We start from the raw sequence: 23,457 nt of genomic DNA, 5'->3' as shown, positions 1-23,457 counted from the left end.
AACCGGACATGAATCTGGTTGATTGACCTTGCTGGTCCTCAACGGCTGAGTCCATGGCTCTTTTATATGGAGCTGTTGGTTGATCTTGCTGATCTTCAATGGAGATTCCATCTTGATTTTTATAAATGAATATATTGTCGGGTACTATGAGCTAGAAACTATCGAAAAGGCGCCTGAGGGACAGGTGGTGAGCATTCTGGTTGCCAATGATACCATGGGTACACCAATGAAGGAATGATTGAAAATTAAGATTCAACCGGATATTTTGGAGGATTATGATCAGTGACACTATGGTTTCATTAAAAGATTGTTTTAAAGATAAGCAATATGAGTTATGAAAATGTACTTCCCAACACATGGCTAGCTATAGGGCGAGATTTGAAGGAGCTAAACTCTCTTTGTGCATTCTATAAGAGAGTTGTCCCAAAATGAACTGTAAGTTGCGGTAAAGGGAGGAAGACTTTTTGACCGCCCATGCAGGTGCTTCCCATTTGCTTCCCTGCCTGTCACATGGGCACTCAATAAAATGCTGTGCTGGGTCCTATCAACTTCGTTGAACTGACCAACAAAATTAGCTGAACTTAAATCTTGATAAAGTAATTTATGTGACTTGTGTCCATTTTCAGAAGCAACTCTGTAAATGCTCCTACTTGTACATTCTAATGAATCCAATCTCCCATCATCTGCTAACTCGTCTTCTTGATCAGCAGCTGCAGCATAGTCATCTTCCTCATCTGATCCAATGCTTTGATCATCAACAGAGCCCTCAACCTGTAAAGAACCTCGCAACCAATTTTCGATTAGTTGAAAAGAGGGCAGATTTACCTTAGATTAAATGATTGTGCAAATGCATACCAATTCTTCAAGCTGCTGTTCCCTTTGATCGTTGAGCTCTTCTTCACTATCAAAAGCCACTGCTTCCTCTTCTTGCTCTTCATCACTCCCAGATACTCTACTCTCATTAACAAGCTGCGAATCAAAGTTACCAGAAAACGTAGAATATAGGCAGGCACCCAAATTAAATTAACTTCTCCAACTCAATGACTAAATGAGTGACAGATTCAGTTACTCAAAGCTCCTTGATAGCTAATTTTCCTGACCTAAACAAATGCAGAAGATGCTACCTAGATGTTTTACAAACCACCATGTTGAGCCAAAACGCACCTCTTTTTCAGTTCCTTCAACCAGACGGGGAGAACTTGAACAAGATGATTCATATTGACTACTTCGATGACTGCTCTGGTAGTCAGTTACATCCCCCCTTGTGCTTAAGCCATCCATACTTCCATTGTAGCTTGTGCCCCCCATATCATTTGACCAAGCACTCAGGCCAAAATTACCAAATTGTAGATTAACAGGGCTCATTTCCAAAGCCTCGTTGTTGTACATAGAGCATGAGTTTTCCTCCCCATTATCATTTCTGATAGCTAGTTTTATTGCAGTATCAGCAGTGTGAGCAGTCTCAAAAGGCCATGCTTTGGCAACTGAACCATCAGTATTCATAAGTGCCATCAGCTGACGAGACGATCCTCTCCTCCGTATAACTTGAAGCATTCCCTTCGAGCCTAATGAATTTGCAGCACACTGGTTTTTGTACTCCTCATCAACCATTTTGACTGTGTTTGTGGTCTCATCATAGAATGGCTCTCCTCCCTCTCTCCTACGCAAACAAGCAAAAATGGTTGCATGTATGGAAGCTACACTCTGGTCCATATTTGTGTTGTTTACCTTTGGAATAAGGTGCTTATCTGCTTGCTTGCACTGATAGTCTTGTATGGCTCTGATGTTACAAATATATTTCACATACTTATTTTTTGCAGGGTCCAAAGTCATGTACTTCGCACGAACAGCAAACCTCTCCAGATGTTTCTCTTCATTTGCAATGTAAACCATAAAAGGTATGATTGACGGGTGCTTCTTCATCAGTCCCATCTGGAAAAGAAAAAGAAGTGCATCAGAACGTGAAACAAGGCATCCCTATGATAGAAATAAGCATGATTGTTACATACCATAAAATTCAGGCTCAAATGCACGCCTTCAACAATTACAGACTCACATTTCTGCTCCCATGAAGTGAGCAACCTGTCAAGACTATCAATTACCATCTCACTCTGAGCCTTGTAGCCCTGTACAGCCAAGGTTTTTGAGCTAACCATCACCTCCATTGAGCTAGCCCTCATGTTCCTTTCAATTGTCACAAGGGCCTTCCCTTTGATGTCCATCTCTGCACTGAGTGAATGCTCTTTTGCCCATTCCATGACTCCCTTCTCTCTCCCATTCGAGGAAGCCCTTGAGAACTGAGAATTCTCAGGCTGAGAATTCACCAACGTTCTAGCTATTTTCTTTGCTTTCTTTTTAGCCTTTGCCTCTGCAACTGCTACTGGATCGAGATGTTCTCCAGCAGAATAAGTTGAAGCCCATAGGAGAGGGTTCTCCTTTTCATCAACAAAGCTCCTCATCATATGCCGTATTGAGTCTGTTGACACAACTGTTGTGATTCCCAGCCTACTAGCCTGAACACATCAGGTAAGTAGGGATACTCAGTACCAGCAACAACACTCCAAAAGACAAACTTTATGTGTGTGTGTGTGTGTGTGTGTGTATATCTCGGGAACTTTTGCCAGAAAATGATGCAAGCATATAACGTTCTCACTGCTGTGTACCAGCAAAGTTGACAAGGTTGACTTGCCACATCCACTTGTCCCACACAGCAAAATCGTCACCGATCCTTTTTTTTCTCGAATTCTGAAACTCCACATATCTTCCAATTCAGACATCCAAAGCTGATTGAGTTTAATGCACAAAGGTTAATTGCTGAAGCTCTCTACAGGCCACCCAAAATCAAGAAAAAGAGCTTGGCATTGACAGTAAAACTAAATAGAGTGACTAAGAAGACGCTGATAAACTTTATTTATTATACAAAATCTCTCATAACAGTAACTCAAGGGGGAGAGAAGCCTGGCAGGAGGCACACAAAAGCAAGCTAGTCTTGCCTCATTAATTTCTGTAATGGCTAGCTTGAAACTTTTCTTTTGGAGAACCAGTTCTGGGAAGATCCTGTTAATCTTTTGCCATGTGCACACATGGACATGGCTGACTTCCAGTGCTAATCCCTGATTGCATTAATAGAAGATTAGGACACTAGCAGGGCTGCGAAGACATCCACCTGAGCAAGGATCAGGTCGGCCAGATTTACAGCATCTTCCGAAGGCTGTCAGCCAGCATGTTATTTCTGGGATTTGTCCCAGAACAGGTCGACAGCAGGTCGGCCCATAGGATTCATAGCCTGGTTGTGTTACTCTCCTTGGACCTGTGAACCTTCCTCGGACACTTTTAGCACTTAGCCTTGCTGAGCCTGATGCTCTGATACCAAGGTCACATGCACGGAAGCTCTGTGTGTTTGCTTTCAGCCCTAAGCAACTGAATAGGAAACTTGATGCAAATCACCAACAAAGAGAGAGAGAGAGAGAGAGAGAGAGAGAGCTGTATTTTCAGTGTATTCATATGATACAAAATATGTATGTTCTATACAATTTGTGGCCTTTGGCATTCCCCAAAAGGAAATAGAAAAGACCCCTAACTCTAGACCCTTGACCTGCCCCAAAAGGTGGTAGATGCTGAAACTAAACCTGGCCTAGCCTTTATATAGGCCTAGCCTTTATATAGGCCTCAAACAGCACCAAGAACTGGGCTGGTTGGTGTCAGCAAAACCCAAGGGAACGGCAGCCCTTGGTATGCCATTTGGGGCATACCAAGGAGGACTCTCAGGAAAACGGTTCCAACAGGGTGGATGAAGAATGCCAGGATCAACCTCGGGAAGGAGACCATTGTAGTGTTCAAGGACAAGGCATGAAGGCAAGGGGACAAAGTGGAACAGGTGCACTAGTAGATCTGGAGTGGAATCAGAGACATGGCAAGATTTTCAACAAAAAGGTTGCCAAGGAGGAAGGATGACAGATTTGGGATGTCCACGGGGAGACAAAAGGATGATGACAGTCATCCAAGGTCAAAGGTTGGAAGCCTGTCATCAAGTTTAGCAAGAGGTATCACCAATCCTTAATTTTGTGGAGCTTCTTATGTTAATCTTGGGCATGTGTATGGATGTTGTGGTAGCATATGCCAGGCCAAGGACATGACATGTTTTTTTTTGGGAATTTGTGATCTGTACAGACACTGTAATGCTGGGGCCTAGATTCATGATCTGTACAAGGCCAATATTTATTCATGGTCTGTACAGCTGTTTCTGCTTGGGGCTTCTACATATCTTTGGTCTAGACACGTATTTATACCTAGGGGCTGTAATGGATTTTTGGAGTACAAATGAGTTGATGGGAAATTTTTCCAATCTTCAATGCATGCATGTGCATGAATGATTTTATTTGCCTGTGTGAGACTTGTTTTGATTGTATGGACAATGCCTAGTTTTATTGCGTGTGTTGTCCGTGGGACCGGGGACGCCTAGGTACCCCTGTGGACACGTGTGCTGCACACCTGTTTGGGACCAACAAGTGGTCATATGGGTTTTGCAAGTGGCAACGTGTATTTTCCAGTTTAAAAAATTTATTTTAAGTCATGTTACTAAGGTTCATGAAGACAGATTCACACACCACCAGGGTTGGAGATGTCCAAGGACAGGACCAAATCATCCTGTTGGGCACTATGATGGGGGGAACTACCATCTCGAAGGGTCACAGGACACGGGCACCCAGATTGTGCGTGGAATTATCAAGTTTGGGCCATTTAAGAGAGAAAAAACAGTTATAAGTGACTTTCACCAATTTTTGGCAGTTTTATTAAAAAAAGAGCTCTATCTTCAGTGAAAAAGTAAAACATGGCTCATTGCGTGGAGTTTTTCAGGACTACAGGACTTGCAGAAATACCTCGTTTTGGGTGCCCGTTGATCCTGGCCCTTTTCTATCGGGCATTTTGGGGTTTTACCCCCTTTCTGAAGCTGGTTGTGCAGTCACAATCTTCATCAGAGCTTTGTATCTGCCATTGGGTCATCCTTGATTGCTGTTTTTGTTGGTTGTTGGAACTATTATGCTTTCTAGCACTTCTTTTCGTGCAAGCGCTTGCTACAGAGCTGATCGCTTGCCGTTTGGCATGTTTTCTGGTGTTCTATCTCTCTTCCACACATAGGCCCGGTTTGCTCGCTGAAAGCACACAAGCAAGGCATTTTTCTTGGATTCAGCGAGGTCTGGAAACAGGTTTTCAGGGCTGGACAGCACCTTTCATCATGAAGAAAGTGTCTGACTCATAGGTACCTGGGGTGTCCGTGGTGCCTTCCAGGTGTCCCATGCATAGCAAATGCCACAGGGGTTGATTTGGGACTGTTTTGTCGTGAGGTCTTGCTTTTCAGGTGAAGATTGAAGATCGAGGGTTCTACTCCAACAGGGGCTGTCACAAAATTCCTCACAACTTCTATTTTCTACTGTTGGCATATGGAACCTGACATGACATACATGTATGGCTTGTGGAGCCTATCATGGTGTGTCTGTATGGCATATGGAACCTTACATGACAATACATGTATGGCTCATGGAGCCTGACATGATAGTACATGTGTGGTTTGTGGGGCCTGACATGGTGTACATGTATGGCTCATGGAGCTTGCCATGATGTGATTTCCCTAGGACTAGCTATCTTGAAGATCTTCTGTATTTATGTTTTGGGAAGATTCTGGAAGGATCAAGAAGCCCTGGAAACTTTACCTCATAGTAGATACAACTAAGCAAATGGGTGTTTCTTCCAGTCTAGCTGCAATCATGTGTATGCATGACTTTGATTTTATATTTGGATGATTTGGATGACTTGTATTGTTTGCCTCGACAATGCCTGGATTACTGCTTGTGTTGTCCATGGACCAGGGACGATGGGCACCCTCTGGACATGTATGTACTATGTGCACACAGATCACCTGTTTGGGACTGACAGGTGATCTACATGTGTTTTGCAAGTGGCAAGTGTCCCTAAAAACCCAATTTACAGCTTTATGATTTTCACATACTAATAATTATGGTTGCAGTTCCACACTCACTTATAAGTGACCATACAACTATAAGATATTCACATTGGGCAAGACTATTTTAATACATGTGGCAGCCAAAAGGTGGGCACTGGACTTGATTTGAGCCAACTGATAGTAGGCACCCCCTTCTAGACTAGAAAAGCACACGACTGAGCTATTTCAACGGAGGAACTCTATTACGGGGAAAGAACTCTAGTTTGGGGCTAGCGCATGCTTTCTCTGTGCATGATAGAGCTGGTTGATTGGTTAAACAGCTTCCTACAGCCATCTACCACACCTACCGCGACGGAATTCACCCAGTTGTGTGGCCAAGGCTGGTCGACTCCATCTGGTGGCTGTTTTTGCTGCTGGCCGATTGTTTACAGCCCTAAGAAGTTGCTGGTCATGGCATCCGGAGGCAAGAAGTGCTAGCCGATTTGTGTGGGAGGCATCCTCTACTGATCGAAGACCTTCTGGCTTGTGAACTGCTGCTAGTCGACTCCTCTTGTGGCTTTTGAGAGCTGGTCAACTGCTGTAAACAGCCCTTCAAGGCTGGTCGACTTGTTCTGTGAGCTAGACAGGAGGAAGATGAAGATGCAGGGCTATCCCGGGCTGATGTTGGAGTGCTATGGGCTGTCCATGGTTGTCCTACATGTGCTTCATGCCAGGAATGCTCTCTTGTGCTAAGGATTGAATCAAATTCAGCATGTGCTTTGTTTGGTTTTCATATTGTACTGGAAGAAACAGGTGCTAGCTAGTGGAGAATCCATGGGCACCCGCAAAGTTGTATTTGAAGCAGACTATTTTTTGGTTATCTAACCATAAAAAGGAAAAGGGGGGAAGGGGGGGGGGGGGGGGGGTCGGCCCATCTTCTAGCCCGTAGTGTGCTGTGCTGTGCAGAATTGTTATCTTTTTCCTATCCGGCATGCTTTGTGTTTATTCAGTTTTCATGATAGATAAGATTTCCGTGTTGCAACAACCCTTCCGTTATAGGGGCCACCTATAGGGTTGACCTACTCATGCACGAGGTGGGGTTTGACCTGTACAACCTCGTGGTGAGAGAGTAATGTTGGAATATATATCATCTCCGGAAGTTCTACATGTACCTTTACATGCTTGTAATGATCATGACTCATTTCTATGAGGCCCTGCATTGTAGACATCATCTAGCATTTTTCTACCATTTATGAGTCCTTTTCAGGCTTTTTCTCCCCAGGTGGTTCCTCTTCCCAATCTTTCTTCTTTGAGTTTCTCTCATCCAGTTCTTGCTTCCACCCCAACCCATATACCATCTTACAATCCTCCCCAAGTTAGTGACTCCATGAAGCTTACAGCAACCAACTATCATACTTGGTCTTTCTACAATCAGTTATTGCTTGAAGGAGCCGGTGTGTGGATGTCCATCTCCACGCCTCACTTGGTAGACCCTGCTTTGAGAAGCATATTGGATGCTCGGGACCATCTTATCATCATCCATTGCATGACTACGTCTATACATGCACAATTTATCTCTACTCGGAGTAATGCTCATCAAATGTGGACGGAGATCCAAAGGAGGTATGGGAGAGTTTTGCCAGTGAAGATTGCCAAACTCGAGTCAAATTTCGAGAAGCTTACAATCAATGAGTTAGATAATATGGTTGAGAAGATTGGAGAGTTCACCCGTATCAAGCTGCACCTTGAGGAGTACGGGAACACAATCAACAATCCTATCCATGAACTTCTTGGTAAATTGCCTGCTTCCTTTGATTCTTTTAGGGATCATATTCATAGTTGCAAACATTCTCGTTTGCATAGGTTAGCAAACGATTGCAAAATGTTTGCTACATTCTCAGGTTTTCAACACCTTGCAAACTTGATTTGTTTTGCAACTTAAAAATTTGGGCGCCCAGCCATGTTTTAGGTTTTTTTTGGGTAGCATGTAAATACCTAACATTGGGTGGCATGGCTCATCAAAGCGTACGGAATTAAAACATTGTTGAATGTTGCGAATCACACTCAAGTAAACTGCAATGCATGGAGTACAATCGCCATTTACCTTTCAATATTGCGAAGAAGCTTGAAGGTGTATGATGTACCCCACAACCGTAGCCCACTATAGCCTAAAGCCTACAAGCTTCACGTAGTATTGATATTCTCGAAATTTGAAACTCTCCCAAAAAAGCCCCAAATTTAACATGTTAGTCTACCGAGATGGTTTTCTTTTGGAAATTGGCCATCTAGTAAATGTCACAAATGCATCTACGCCAAGGTTTGAAGCATTCCTTAGCAAACTTGGCAAACTCGAATGCGAATGCACGAATGCAACAAATGTTTGCAACTATGATCATATTTACTTCGTGATCCTCTTCCCCCTTTCGAGGAAGTCATGAGTTATCATCAGCTACTCGAAGGTCTCATTGGCATGCAGCTTTGAGAGTTCTTCGTTATCTTCGAGATACTTCAGATTATTGCATCACCTATTCCAATGGTGCTGATTTGGTTGGTTTCACAGATTCTGATTGGGCAGGCTACATTGATACTCGGAGGTCTACATCCGGATATTGCTTTATGCTTGGTATAGGATTGGTTTCTTGGAAGTCTCAGAAGCAGAGGATTGTTGTTGCTTCTTCCACCGAGGCTAAGTATAAATCCTACCTTCTCTCCTCCACTGAGGCACATTGGATTCATCAGATTGTAGAGCATTTGTGTTTTTTTTTTTTCCCGAGAAAAGATCCTTTCATTAGTTATATAAAAACGCCCGTAGGGCTACAAAAGATCCTCTCCTGCTCACACGAAAAACAGAGCAGTGAACAAAGCAAGGCAGCCCGGGAGACTCTCCCTAGGTGCTGAAAAGTACAAGTATCAGTACAAAGAACTGATGGCTAAATCATACAATAGGAGGGGGGAAGAGCCAAACAGGTGGCTTGTAATGCCAACGGGGGGACCCTGCATGAAGGGTATAGAAGGGGCCGCTACGCCAGGTGGTGTGAAAGGCCTGGCGCCGCAAGATCGCCTCATCCGAGTCGCCCCGAATGCGGTCATACTGTCCTCGCAGGGTGTGGATCAACTCCTGCCAAATCCCCCGTACAGTCTCTGCTGGTGGCTCCAGTCTCCCCTCAAAGGCCCTGAAACACCGGGCCCTCCAGGTGAACCAGATGGTGAGGCTGCTGAGGAGCTCCCATCGTAGATCCCTCTCCTGTGTCCAGCTGGTGGACGAGAAATCCAGTGAAGGAACAAGGCGAGGCTGGCCCCTAATGAATCTGATGGCCTGGCTATCCTGCTCCGTCTCATAGCCCATAGCAGGCCCTGACGAAGTCGACCAAGCAGCGGCACCCCACGTATACATACCCTCTGGAGAGAGGGGGGCCAGAATACGCAGCATCCGCAGATCCACCTGGATCTCCTCTGGGAGACTGCAAAAGGCCTGCCACTCTCCAAAGCTACGTGCTAAAGCTACGTGCTGGGCCTGCCGCCAAAGGTCCCCAGGCTAGACGAGGCCGAGAACCCAGCATATGACCCTGCTCTGTGCGAACCGCTGGGCTCCAGATGAGCGGCTGTCTGGCCCGCTCCTCAACACAAGAAGGAGGTCTCAGAGAGCCCCGGTCTCAGCAGCTCCCAAGCTCTCAGGATGCTCAAAGCAAATTTGTCCTCCCATCCTACTGAGGCCTGTCCTCCTCATCTCTATGAAGATCCATCGAATCTCTAGTGCCCAAGTGTCCCCTGCTGGGGAAGCCCGAGCCTGCAACCGCTGCAAAAGAAGCTCTTTCCAAGGCTCAGCGCCTGGAAGCAGCCCCCGAACAATAAGCTTCCCCAATAAGGCTCTACTCTGATCGACTGGATCTATAATGCCCAAGCCTCCCTGGGCCAACGGAAGTGTAATAACTGCCCAAGCAACCTTTGCCCGAGCTGGCTGACCGTCCCGCCCGGACCAAAGAAAGTTCCTAATCAGCCTCTGTACCTAGCTGATGCAAGAGCTCGAGAAGATCCAGCAAGACGTAATGTACCACATGGTCGCTAAAAGCACCTGATTTGCCACCACCACCCTCCCAGCCAAAAGGATAGCCGAGCTGTACTCCAATACAAAAGCTTCTTCCGAATGCTCAAAAGAAGCGGGGCAATCTGCTGCTCAGGTGACAAATCTAGTCCAATCTGGCATCCCAAATTTCGCACTGCTGTGCCAAGAGGAATCCATCTAAAACCGGGGTCTGGGCTCCATGCCGGAGTGGGAGCACTACTAATCCAAAAGGCCACTGTCTTGCACCAATTGATCAATGCTCCCGAAGCTGCACTAAAAACCTGTAGTGACTGCTCTGCCCGAAGAAGATTGGCCTCCTGGCCACAAAAATAAGCCCGTGTCGTCAGCAAACTCAGCATCGAGCAGGTCCTCCCCCCGGATTGGGAGCTGGAGTCCTCTCAAACTAACCTCCTCTACCGTCAAATACATGCTCATAGCCTCAGCAAAGAAGAGAAATAGAAACGGGGCGAGAGGACACCCCTAACGGACTGATCTGGTCAGCTCAAAACTCGGCCCCCGTCCTCCTGTGTAGAGCATTTGTGTTGTGCCGACACTTCCCTCGTTACCATCTTCTCGGATTCCCATAGTGATATTGTTCTAGCTCAAAATCTTGTGATACGAGGACGATCCAAGCATAGTTGTTTGCATTCGTCACATTCGTGCATTCGCCTACGAGTTTGCAAAGTTTGCAAAGTTTGCTGAAGAATGCTTCAACCTCGGAAAGAGTTGCATTCGTGAGCTTATAATGTATGCATAAAATCATGAAACTTATGATTAGATTACTAGTGACTGAGGAACAAAGAGGTACCATTGCACAAATTGAGATCTACAACTTTGAGTCTTCACCAATACAAGAAACTTGAAAGTTGAAACTTGAAACAAGAGAATATCTTAGGCTACAGCTTGGGTGCAATAGATAATAGAAACAAAAAACATCTACGACGGAAACAAATGGAGCATCTGAACAATCAACTGAAAGCATAAAAGAGTGAAAAAAGGTAGCGGCCAATGGCCACTAAAAAAGATAGACTATCAATGATCATTCTTCATCCTCCTCATTAGAGGAAGATGTGTCCTCATCATCGGTCTCTTGTTGCTCTTCGATGGAAGGTCCTTCTGCATGCATGTTCTCTATACCATCATCCTCTATGGTGTCCCAAATCTCTTGCAAGGTAATGAGTCTATCATCATCTTTCTCCTTGTTAATCATATCTAAAGTCACCTCAAGTTTCTCATAGCCTCTAGCCTTGAGTTTGGATATGAGCCGAAGATTAGTGTGTATGTACACCAACTTCTCAGTGTTTGAGGGCTTCAACTTGTTCCTTTTTCTGGTATGTATGAAGAGAAGGTGCTCCAGTTGCCCTCACATGGTGAAGCTGTGCTCCCTTGAGAAAGTATACGAATGTCAAGTTGCTTCAATTTAGGTGTGCTTGCACCATGGGACTCCCACCACTTCACTCCTTCATGCATTCTACTCTCATCCAATGCAAGAGGGTGAGAAAAAGTACCCTTTTTTGGTCTGTAATCATCCAACTCATCAGTCAAGTCTCCTTGTGCTTTTACATCTCCACCTGTACAACACTCTACAACAGTCTGCATCCGACTCTTGTCCTTTTCCTCTCCAAATAGGATGCAATATATAACCTGCAACATGTAAAGGGAATGCATCATATCCCAAAGACCAACACAAAGTTTGTCACGTGCATCCCGCACTTGGATGCCACGTAGACATTCTGTACAGAAGGTGCAGGACCTGGGATGGTGAACTGGTCCCATGTGAGCCCAGTCCGGGACGAGTCAGCCAGGGATCCATCTCAGTCGTCCGAGGTCAGGTGTGCATTGTCCTGCACATGAAGCAGTGCCAGTCCGCGCTGTGAGTCTCCCTCTGGAATGATGTCAGATGTGCTGAGTATCTGGTTTGCAACTGGATGCCAGGCCTCTGTAGGCATGTAGGTTGCATGTAGAGATGGGGCCAGCCCATAGGGCTACCCCAGTGTAGGTGTTTGCATGTGCATACTTAGATGGGCTTGGGGGAGGTGTAGAACCACCCCCAAGGGGCCAGGAGGGCCCAAGACTATGCCCACCAGCCAAGGCAAGGGCTGGAGGGGCAGTCGGCCAGCTCCAGACCCTCTGGACAGGCAGCCGACAGAGGGTTTAAACCCTAGAACAGAAGGCGGCCAGGTGTGGGGGGCAGTCCCACACCTCTGCGTTGAATGCCCAGCAGCCAGGAGGCTGTCCCAGGGTCATGCGCAGGCTGGACAGGGGCTAAACCAGTGAGAAAACACTTTATTAAAGTGTGAACTCATTTTATTACAAGACTCAGTCGTGGGGCTGTTATGAACAGGCCGACTGGATGATATGAGGGGTATAAAAGCCCAAGTCATAATTCATTCATAGCATCTCACAATTCACCAAGAGCTCCAAGCAACCAAGGGCCAGGACAGCCAAGAACATTGCTAAAGCTAAGGGGTGAAGGACTGAAGGTCAAGGGCAGGTTTTCCAGCCAAGAAAAGGTCAAGTACTTTGTATTTGTTTTCAGATTTACATCATTCTAATAAAGCAAATACACCATCCGTGGTGGGGGCCCTACAGAGGGTAATTGGGACCCAATACTGTGTCCTTCTCCATCTTCCCCTTCTCTCTCTATTTTCTGCACATCGTCTTTCAGTTTTGTGCGTTAATTCCGTCGCGAAAAGAGTGCTGTTTTCTGAGTTTTGAAGTACCGATCCTTCTCCGAAGCTTCCGCATATTACAAAGTTGTTTGCCATGCGATCTGTGAGCTCATAAAGCAGCCCCATTGTTTCTCCCTACCTATCAGTCATGCGAAGAATCTTTAAAATGGGAGCCATCAGCTTCACAATGAGCTTTGCATTTTGCCAAAAAGTAGCATTATATATAGTGTCTGTAATCTCGTGGCCTCTGAAAGTTTTAATAGGCTTTGCATTAATCCACTCATCAGACACTACCATCTTTCTCAAGCCATTGTACACCCTCTCATTAAGAAAGTTTGCAAGTACAATGAATGTGTATGCAAATCGTGTATCTGCTAGCTTCAAGAGCTCTTTCTTGCTATAGGTTCGGAACATAGCCAAAAGTGTTGGCTTTCTAGTTATGAACTTCACGATCTTTTTTCCTGCATCTAGCACAGGAGCAATCCAACTCAAGCTGCCAATATCCTCAAACAGCAAATCCAAGCAATGACATGTGTGACGAGTATAGAAGACATGAGGCCACTCTGCTTCTATGAGCTCTCCAGCACGCACACAGTTGGAGGCATTATCCATGCACACCTCACTTGTATTCACCACTTGCATCAACAACTTTCAAAAACACACTGCCATAGATCTTTCTTGCTTGAATTTACCACGATTCAACAAGCTTTCCTTGTAGCTAAGTAGGTTTAGAGACCCTCAATCTCTTAGTTGATACATTTACAGCACTGCTTGCATTGGAAGAGCCACATATGTTTGAAGGAGAACTTGCAAATGCGGTTGCTTCTCCCAAATCCCCCACTTGTGCATCAATGTCAATAACCCCATCTTTAGGCATTGCACCCACATACAACTTCCTGCATACATCTTTTGCACTCTGTCGTGCACTTGGGCATTTATCAACACCATGACCAGCAATGCATAAGATGTGTGCTCATATACGCAAAAGGACCCCCACCCAATCCACTCATGGGTGCAATATTTGCATCTAACAAGAGCAATGCCTCTTGATTTTTGTTCAATAACATTCACATGCTCCCATTCGAGGCCCTTGTGTCTTATCATACTTGAAAAGTTGTAGGCTGAAAACCAAAAATACTTGCATTAATTCTGGCAAGAGAGTAGTAAGCTCAATTGAAAAAAAAAAGCCCCAAATTTGACGAAAGTCTGCACAATGTGTAGATTTTTGTCAAATTTGGGGCTTTTTTTAAATTTAAATTCAGCTTTCAAAGTATTAAGCTTTGAATCTGAAAATACCCAAATTCAATGAGAAGAAAACCCAATCGAAAAAAAAAAAGCCCCAAATTTTATGAAAATCTGCACAGTGCAGATTTTTGTCAAATTTGGGGCTTTTTTTTAATTGGGTTTTCTTCTCATTTTGCGAAGACCCAAATTCAATGAGAAGGAAACCCAATCGAAAAAAAATGCCCCAAATTTGACGAAAATCTGCACAATGAGGCTTTCTTTTTATTGGGTTTTCTTCTTGAATCTCGTTGAATTTGGGTCTTTCAGATTCGTTTTAATTTCAACTTTCAGACTTCTGCATTTTTTTTCCAGAGAGGAAAAAAAAAGAAGAAAAAACTTGCGATGAGAGAGAGAGAGAGAGAGAGAGAGAGGAAAAAGAGAATCACCTACAGGCTACAGCTTGGGCTCTACGCACACAGACCCGTGACCCGTCACCCACGAGCTCGTGCAAATCGTTTTTTTTTTCCACACAAAAAACCAACAACTGTCGGTGTTATCTGATCGTAACCCTTTTGTTTATTTTTAAAAAAAACAGCCTATCATTTACACACGTCGTTGCCCCTTTTGGCCACTGTTTTGTCCACTGCCCAATAAATTTATTTATTTTTTAAAGGCAAGTTTGCAAACTCCACGTTTGTAACAAACGTTCGCACGCAGTTGCAAACGCGAATGTAGGGATCCAAGCATATTGAGGTGCATTATCATTTTGTAGGCGATTGGATCGAGTTGGGAATTCTTCGGCTAGCCTTCTATTCTAGCAAGGACAATGTGGCTAATCTCTTCACCAAACCACTTCTTAGAGCTACTTTGGAGATGTTACTTCAGCGTGCTAGTATTGGACCACCCCGCTGGCACTGAAGAGGAGGTGTTGGAATATATATATCATCTCCAGAGGATCTACATGTACCTTTGCATGCTTGTACTGGTCATTTCTACGAGGCTCTGCATTGTAGACATCATCTAGGATTTTTCTACCATTTATGAGTCTTTTTTAGGCTTCTTATAGAATATTTATGCTACATGACTGCTATCGGCCTACTACAGCTAGTTGACCAGCTCATGAGTGATATATAAGGGAGCACACCCTTCTCCTCATATTTCATCTCATTCTTGCATATTTGCTAGAGGTCATTGGCTGTTGCAACAGCCTCTTATGCTTGTAAGCACCTGCAGGCTTCCCTCTTGCTCATTTTTAGCAATAATAAACTATCTACAGCCTTCTACAATTTGTGCTTTTGCCCACAACCTGTGTTTTCTCTTTCTTTCAAGTAACACCTATCAGGACTCATCTGGACTGTTTGCTTTTGTTTTTTCATTGCTGTATTGGAAGAATTCGATGCATACCAATGGTGAACCCTGGGCACCCGCAAGTTTGTACTCTAGAGCAAACTCCTTTTGGTAATTGATATTACCTTGGGGGGGGGGGGGTTCAGCCCATCTTTCTCGCCCCTAGTGTTGTGTGCACTGTGCATATCTCTTTTCTCTTTCATGTTGTTGAAGATTAAAGTGTGTTCTCCGTGATCAATGCTTTTAGTTCCGTTACATTGGTTTCAGAGTAAGGCTTCTTTCTCTGCTCAGAGAGGGACGATCTTGGACACACAGAGGATTCAAATTCAGGCGTACAGCTTGCCAATCACGAGTGCTTAGTCTCACCGGCCTGTTCAGGAGAATGATCAGAGGGATGTATACTCACAGTTGGGGAGAGGAGGCAGTGGAATTACACGCAGTAAGATCCTAATGTGAGAAGGATTCTGAATGCCAAAATGAAGACACAAGAAAATGATGCGGCTTCTGGGGCCATGGCTGCAGAGAGGGGATTCAAAAATCCCAAGTACTTTGCCTTGTTTTATCTCATGGGCAGTAAGTAAGTAACTCGTGATACTCATACAAGGAAAATTTATCACGTAGGTACACGTGGGCAGGGGAGAGTGGGATTGGATGTCCCAAAGTGAGGATGAGAGTGTCTCATCCTATGTTGCCCAGTTTTGGAGAATTATGTTGAAAGTCGCACCTTGCATAAAGTATCCAAAGAGGAGAAGATGCGGAAGTTTGAATCAGGATTTGCAGACCACATCGAAAATTCACTGGAACTTTCGTTGATGATATTATTGTATTTTCCACGAACGACGCCGAGCACAGGAGAGTCACCATTTGGTCCCCTTACCAGTCTTGACCAATGTTCACACACTGACCAGAGCCAAGGTGAGAACGGGAATTTTCCATAAAAGAAAACTGAAGCATTCAATGGCATATTTTGGCCTCAAATGTTGGCTACAGAGCATAAGCAGCATGTGCTCAGCAACAAGATCTTGTGCCTTGACATCGACTTCGACATTGGTTTCTACACAACCACCACCACCGACTTGTTTTGTTCCTTCCCTCCTCTACGCGCTAGTCGTACATAGCTACAGCAGCTAGTCGTACATAGCTACAGCAGCCGGCTGCACTCTCTTCCTCCTTGCACTAGCTGTACAACAGGTACAACAGCTAAATCTGGCCGTACAACAAGGCAGCCAACAACTGGTTCTCTCTCTCTCTCTCTCTCTCTCTCTCTCTCTCTCTCTCTCTCTCTCCCCCTTCAACAACAGCCGGCTGCATGATTCCTCTCTCTGGCCGAATAGAAGGCCAGCCGACTGTTCATTGTTTCTCTCTCTTCCCAGTGCTGGTCGTAGCGCTTATTGCAGCCTTTGGAAAGCTTCTGGGTGCTGTTTGTACCTTGATCTTGAGCAACTGTTTGCTACAGCTTTGTGGAGAATCCGGTGCAAGTTTGCACCTGTACCTTGGTTTGTTGTATCAACTTCTACCCTGAATAAAGAAGTTCCTTGGGGGGAGGGGGGCGGGGGCGTTCCGGCTGAGTGCTGTGTTTTGCTATTGTGTGGTTCTTCCACTGTATTTCAAAGTTGTATCTAATACTGAAGTGTCTATCTACTACCCGAGTAAGGGCTGGCCGACTACATCTTGTCCTAGATAAACGGATAAATAATGTAAAAATGCCCATTAAATGCTATAAATTATGGAAAAAGTACTGGATAAATTCTAATAAATGCTAGATGTTATCTAAAGGCTTCTGCAATGGATGAATGCTATGCATTATGCAGAGTGCTTTCTAATGCAAACCCTAAGGCTTCTACTGACTCTACATGCATGAATGCATCTCTTCAAGTGGGTTAAGGGACTTGGACTAACTGACCGACTATCTAAGGCTGAGAAATGACCTATGTAGCTCGTGCCTAACTTATCCTGGACTGAGAATTACAATAGGGTCATGTCGTACGACAAATATCATCCTAAAGGGTACTAATAATGTACACTGTTGCACTGATGATGATGAACCATCTTGTCACCATGCACTACACTGCAGAGTGCACGTGACATTCTCTCCTGCTTAGCTTGGCGGCAAGTTCATGGCTTCCAAGTAGTCTGCCAACAATTGGGGGTACTCTTGAAAGAACTCCTTGTCTAGCCAAACGGTTTTGTGGGTACCTCGATCTCGGAACTTCATATAGAATTGGCGTATTCGTCGACCGGAACCATGCTTCCAACAATGAAGAAGGATCTTCTCAGGCTCAATGACTTCTCCTTCGTCTACCACGTCTGGCTACTGTTCATCTGAAACATCAAAAAATCCTAGTCCAACATGTGGTTTTAGCCAAGAAACATAGAAAGCATCATGCATTGTCCAACTGTTAGGCAACTTCAACTTCATGGAGACGTCACTTATCTTTTTAACTATCGGGAAAGGTCCAAAACTACGGAATGAAAGCTTGGGACAACATTTGCCCACTTGTTTCAATCTATGTTTCATGATGCGCAAATAGACCCAATCCCCTTCCTTGAAGTGGACATTTCGTCTAGACTTATTTGCATGTCTGCTATAAGCTCCCTATGCTTTGGTCATGCAGTCCTTAACTGACTCAATGATTTCGGAAAATGCTTCCGTCATTTTATTAGCCTCAAGAGATGGAGACACCAATCTTATTAAAAGAGAAAAGAAACGGCGATTAAAGGCTGCTTCATACAGAGTCCGTCCCATACTGGATGAATTAGTATCATTCAAGATGGCTTGGACCAATAGAAGATAATGTTCCCTTCGTGCCTGACTTATCCTGGACTGAGGATTACAATGGGATCACGGCGTACGACAATTATCATCCTAAAGAGTACTAATAATGTACATTGTTGCACTGATAATAATGAACCATCTTGTCACCATGCACTACAGTGCAAAGTGCATGTGACATGCGGACACCTCCACGTCCATGATTCCCCATTCAATGGCCTGTGAACACATCACGTCTCAAAACCTCCAAACAATGAACTTGGAACACATCCTGTCCATAGTCTGCTAACAATGAACTGCAAACACATCACATCCATAGAGTGGTCAAGCTGTTCCTTGCCATATGCATGTGCCTTGAACTCCAACACATGGGCCCAAATCACCTGTTGGGAGCTTCGATTAGCCCCCTCTCCCGCACATGCCGTCATGTCCCAAGCACAGAACTCATCCATGCCCTCGATGCCGACCAATTAAATGTCCTGCCCTTCGTGAACTGGAATGTGCCCCAGTATGGCAGTCAAGGTCCTCAGATCTGAATCTCGGGACCAAATCACCAGTACCAAAACTATCTCGTCATCCTGTCCATTGGTGCTGACTAACACACCCTCTCTTGAGAATTGATCTCAAGATGATCTGCCAATTACCGCAGTCGTGGCCTTGTTGATCGTTGCCATGTGGGAACTTCATTGAGCTCCTCTCCGCAATGTCAACATGCCATGAATACAAGACAAATTTTAAAAAAACAAGTCTCATGTTTGTTTTAATGAAAGGGGGGTTCCACAAAATGTATATATAATGAAAAATCTTACTGCCAAGGCAGAAATCCTACTTACTTGCAAGCTAAAGCAAAATCATTCCTCCGATTGGGGCCCATGTACCGATACTCAGACATGGCATTACACACAACGTCCATGAAGTCGTCCCTGTTGAGGACGAGGGTAGATCGCTGCTTCTGCACATCATACAGTTTTTTTGTGATTTGTTTCAACCGGATCCCATTTCCCTCTGCAGCTTTTTTGATGTCTTTAGGCAAATACTCCTTTTTTATGTCGATTTCGGAATCAGAGAGACGTCTTGAAAAGTTGTGTCTGGGAAACTCATAAGAGGCAGATCCATTCCTCTCTAGAATCTTGAATGGAATTTCTTCTCTCCAAATCTCAAAAACGTGCTTGCTAATCTGGTTAAAGGCATGCAGAAAGGTTTAGAAATCAGGAAAAGGAAGATTTGCCACGGTTTCCAGAATCATGCAGAGTAGGCCCCCAAAAAAAAAAACAAGAAAAAATGTGACTTGGTACTGTCTGCATCTCAAAAGCACGCTTGCTAATTTGTTCAAAGGTATGAAAAATCCGAGAAATCAACGGGAGTATTATCTATAGATCCAATTTTTTTAGTAAACATCGTTTGCTCACCTTGAAAGCGTGCCTTGTTTTGCATCCAATAAGCTGCAAAGTGCTCTGCAGAAAGGGCCGAGTGTATCTGAAAGAGCTCGAGAATGACTTTTTTTCTTTCCGTGTGTTGTCTGAAGCTACATCCTGGACGATGATGTACAAAAGTTTCGGCCTTTGCGCCATGACTGCTTCATTGAGGGATAAGGAAAACAAAAACTTATCAGAAAACAACATGGTGAAACGAATAGAATCAAGATGGTGAAGCAAATCATTGAAAAAAACTTCAAGCCTAGATCTTGACGTGCAACACTCAACGAAAAGAGAGACTTCTCTGTCAATGAGATGAAATGAAACACAGATGTGATCAAATACCGGCATGGAAACGTTTCTGAGATGTGCATTAGAATGTTGGGAAAAAAAAACAGCGAGGGAGGAGAAGGAGGAGAGCTTACCTTTCAGGTGCGAGGCAGAGGGGGGGAAGCGATGGAGGGATGGAAACGCAGGAGGCGAAGGGGGAAGTGGTCTGAAGAAATGATGGAGAGAAGAATGCAGGATTCATAGGTATGGGGTTGCCATAGGCGAGGGTCCGGAATTAGCAGAGCCAAAACAACAGGAACAGGAGGCGGAGGATGCGCGTTGTTGTTGTTGAGTGCCGCCATCGCCAAGAGCTCCACGATCCGTCTGGCACATTTTATTTCCTTTCTAATCATTATTTTTGAGCCTTAATGAACACACATTTTGCGTGCGTTGTCGACCTCTATGCCTTAGTTTAGAGGTCGTGAGTTAACAAGCAAGCAAGGGGTGCTGCTGCTCATGACACAAAGAAAGATAGTCAAGCTTGCTTCTTGACTGGTGTCGTGCCCGGAGATAGTCAAGCTTGCTTCTTGACGGGCATCATGCTCATTTTTGGGCATTTTGGCCTTAAAATACAGCCACTTATTTTGAATGACGGTCAAAAAAGAAGGTAAATAGTAAAAAAATAAGTATTATTTTTATTAAACCTGTCATTTTGAAGGGTGACCCAACTTGTCAAAAATCGTCCTTGGAGAGTAACATGGAAAGTTTGCTCTCTCTCTCTCTCTCTCTCTCTCTCTCTCAAAATGGGGGCACCTTGCACATCTCGAATGCTCTTTTTTCTCTTTATCTTTATTATGCTCCTTCTGCAAAACATGCCACCTCTTTCTTGTCTTATTGATTAATTGATATAGACCAAATAAAAAAAGATTAGGCACACATAATTATCTATCTCACCCCATCCTCCCTCTTTCCAATACTATTGGGGAAACATTTATGAGTGACCTTCTCATGAATCCTTCTCACCATGGGTTGAAGAGGAAAAGACAATTTTGAACAATAGTTTTCTTCATAATTTCATCCAATTACCTACTATTTTTTGAAAAATTAGAGGTGGCATTTTCCCTTCTCATCTCACGCGGATTTTTCAAAAGTTGAGTACGCTAGAGACTAAAAACAAGCCCATCCCTTCTAGAACCCTTCTTTCTAATCTAACCTTCCTAACACAAACTCAGTTGCACCCTTGATCACTCGTGACTCTTGGATGAGTAATCTTGCCCATCGAAGCCTCGCACATGCTTCACACAGGGACTTATGAGTATCTAGTCTAAATGGCACCCCCTTGGTTCATGGAAAAGTAGTGAGTCCAATTTAACCTAGATCTATCTCAAAATAAACTTACAACTTAGAAGATGTATTTATAGTTGGATAAAATTATAAGAATTTGCTTTTCTATAATCATTATTTCCTCATCAACCCACCATAGTGAGAATGATGTAAGACCTGGCCAAAAATCCCAAGCATTATCTTGTAAGCTCGCAATCTTCTTGCTTTAATGAAATCTTTGCCTTTCCAACTCAATCTTCCCAAGATCCCTTTTCACTTTTACAATTTGGCCCCTTGATTTTAACCTTAGTTAGCCCCTTCCCTCTAATCACTTTCTCCTTATTATGCCTTCAACATTTACCTTTACTTTTACTAGCCTTAAATACTACTACCTTAATCATATCAAGTGCTTAAGCCCTTGGTGTACCTTAAATGCCCTTGGTGTACCTTAAATGCCCTCAATTGTACCTTTGAAAAAAGAAACTCCACTTCTTAGCTAAGCCCTTGATGTTGACCTTAATGGCATCCCCCTTTTCCACTAAACCCTGGATGTCACCTTAATAAGTACAGAATAGAGATAGGAAAAAGAATTAATGATTTTTAAAGATTCAACTTACATGACTTTGCTCGTATGAATATTCTCTAGCTATTATTTGTGAGAATCATCCATGGGTGGAAAGGAGTTTCAATATCTCTTTTTCTAGCTTATATTTGGCATATCGTCTCTTTCTCTAGGCCATGGAAATTGTATGATTTTTCTATAGAAAATATATGGTTTTTCTTGTGGACATGGCATGTTTTGTTAATGTAATTGTTTCACGTTATGCTTTCACGAGTATTAATGGAATGATATTGATTGATCATCACATATGTTGATTGAAACTCCTAGCTTTGACTTTGCTCGTGGTGACATAACTTGAGTAAATGCTGCAAAGTAATTTTTATTTTTGAAAACAACATTGATTTCACAACATTGACATAACTTTGAATAACTTGAGTAGATGTTGCAAAGTAATTTTTATTTTTAAAAACAACATTGATTTCACAAGTTGCCCCATAAATTGGTCACATTCTACATGTACGACTATAGACTTAGATAAGCAAGATTGTTCATTTTTTAGATGTTCACAATGGACCACTACCACAAATAAAAAACAAAAGGCTTAAGAAGTCAAAGATCAGTGTAGAGTTTGTCTTGAGTATTTTTATGTTTAAGTAAAGTCACTCCTTTCTTACCATGCAACCATCCATTCCCCAATGCATCACACTTAATTTATTATCTCATAATCCCCAAAACATTTTCTTGTGACTCAAAACACCTTTGTTTCCCATCCAATCAAGGCTGCAAGATTAAATAGTTCAAAGGATGTCCACTTTTCCTAAAATGTCAAAGGCATACATTAGCTAAAACCTTGGAGCACTTATAAGGCTTTAAAAGTGTTTTGCATGTGCATCTTTGCCATATGTGAGTACCATATCATGTGTGAATTGTATCATTGCTCAAAAACCATTTGTATTTATATCATGACCATTCTAGAATCATAACATTGGTTTAACTTCAAAATTAAACTACTATAGACTTAGATAAGCAAGATTGTTCATTTTTTAGATGTTCACAATGGACCACTACCACAAATAAAAAACAAAAGGCTTAAGAAGTCAAAGATCAGTGTAGAGTTTGTCTTGAGTATTTTTATGTTTAAGTAAAGTCACTCCTTTCTTACCATGCAACCATCCATTCCCCAATGCATCACACTTAATTTATTATCTCATAATCCCCAAAACATTTTCTTGTGACTCAAAACACCTTTGTTTCCCATCCAATCAAGGCTGCAAGATTAAATAGTTCAAAGGATGTCGACTTTTCCTAAAATGTCAAAGGCATACATTAGCTAAAACCTTGGAGCACTTATAAGGCTTTAAAAGTGTTTTGCATGTGCATCTTTGCCATATGTGAGTACCATATCATGTGTGAATTGTATCATTGCTCAAAAACCATTTGTATTTATATCATGACCATTCTAGAATCATAACATTGGTTTAACTTCAAAATTAAACTACTATAGACTTAGTAAGCAAGATTGTTCATTTTTTAGATGTTCACAATGGACCACTACCACAAATAAAAAACAAAAGGCTTAAGAAGTCAAAGATCAGTGTAGAGTTTGTCTTGAGTATTTTTATGTTTAAGTAAAGTCACTCCTTTCTTACCATGCAACCATCCATTCCCCAATGCATCACACTTAATTTATTATCTCATAATCCCCAAAACATTTTCTTGTGACTCAAAACACCTTTGTTTCCCATCCAATGAAGGCTGCAAGATTAAATAGTTCAAAGGATGTCGACTTTTCCTAAAATGTCAAAGGCATACATTAGCTAAAACCTTGGAGCACTTATAAGGCTTTAAAAGTGTTTTGCATGTGCAT

General features: G+C 43.2%; 1 protein-coding gene across 1 annotated transcript; it reads right to left on the bottom strand.

The window, feature by feature from the left end:
• Positions 1-294: 294 nt before the first annotated feature.
• On the bottom strand, positions 295-20,287 carry LOC147604091 (P-loop NTPase domain-containing protein LPA1 homolog 2-like). The gene is made up of 8 exons (XM_086795102.1): positions 19,861-20,287; positions 19,430-19,593; positions 18,854-19,197; positions 2,664-2,745; positions 2,010-2,513; positions 1,165-1,932; positions 856-969; positions 295-771 (listed from the first exon to the last, which is right to left on the bottom strand). Exons 2-8 carry the CDS (start codon positions 19,589-19,591, stop codon positions 388-390), a joined length of 2,358 nt encoding a protein of 785 aa, XP_086651228.1. The 5' UTR covers positions 19,592-19,593; positions 19,861-20,287; the 3' UTR covers positions 295-387.
• Positions 20,288-23,457: the final 3,170 nt, after the last annotated feature.

This window comes from Cibotium barometz, chromosome 62, assembly GCF_041138505.1.
Source record: "Cibotium barometz isolate CiBa-2024 chromosome 62, ASM4113850v1, whole genome shotgun sequence".
Lineage (NCBI taxonomy): Eukaryota > Viridiplantae > Streptophyta > Polypodiopsida > Cyatheales > Cibotiaceae > Cibotium > Cibotium barometz.
This window is presented reverse-complemented; position numbering and strand designations above follow the sequence as displayed.

Bases quoted from the DNA above. Each gene is read 5' to 3' on its own strand.
- LOC147604091 (XM_086795102.1), bottom strand. From the start codon at position 19,591: ATGGCGCAAAGGCCGAAACTTTTGTACATCATCGTCCAGGATGTAGCT. The intron at 19,198-19,429 runs GTGAGCAAACGA...GCCTTTAACCAG, and splicing joins AAACAAGGCACGCTTTCAAG to ATTAGCAAGCACGTTTTTGA. The intron at 2,746-18,853 runs GTAAGTAGGATT...GTGGAGTTTCAG, and splicing joins GATTTTGCTTTAGCTTGCAA to AATTCGAGAAAAAAAAGGAT.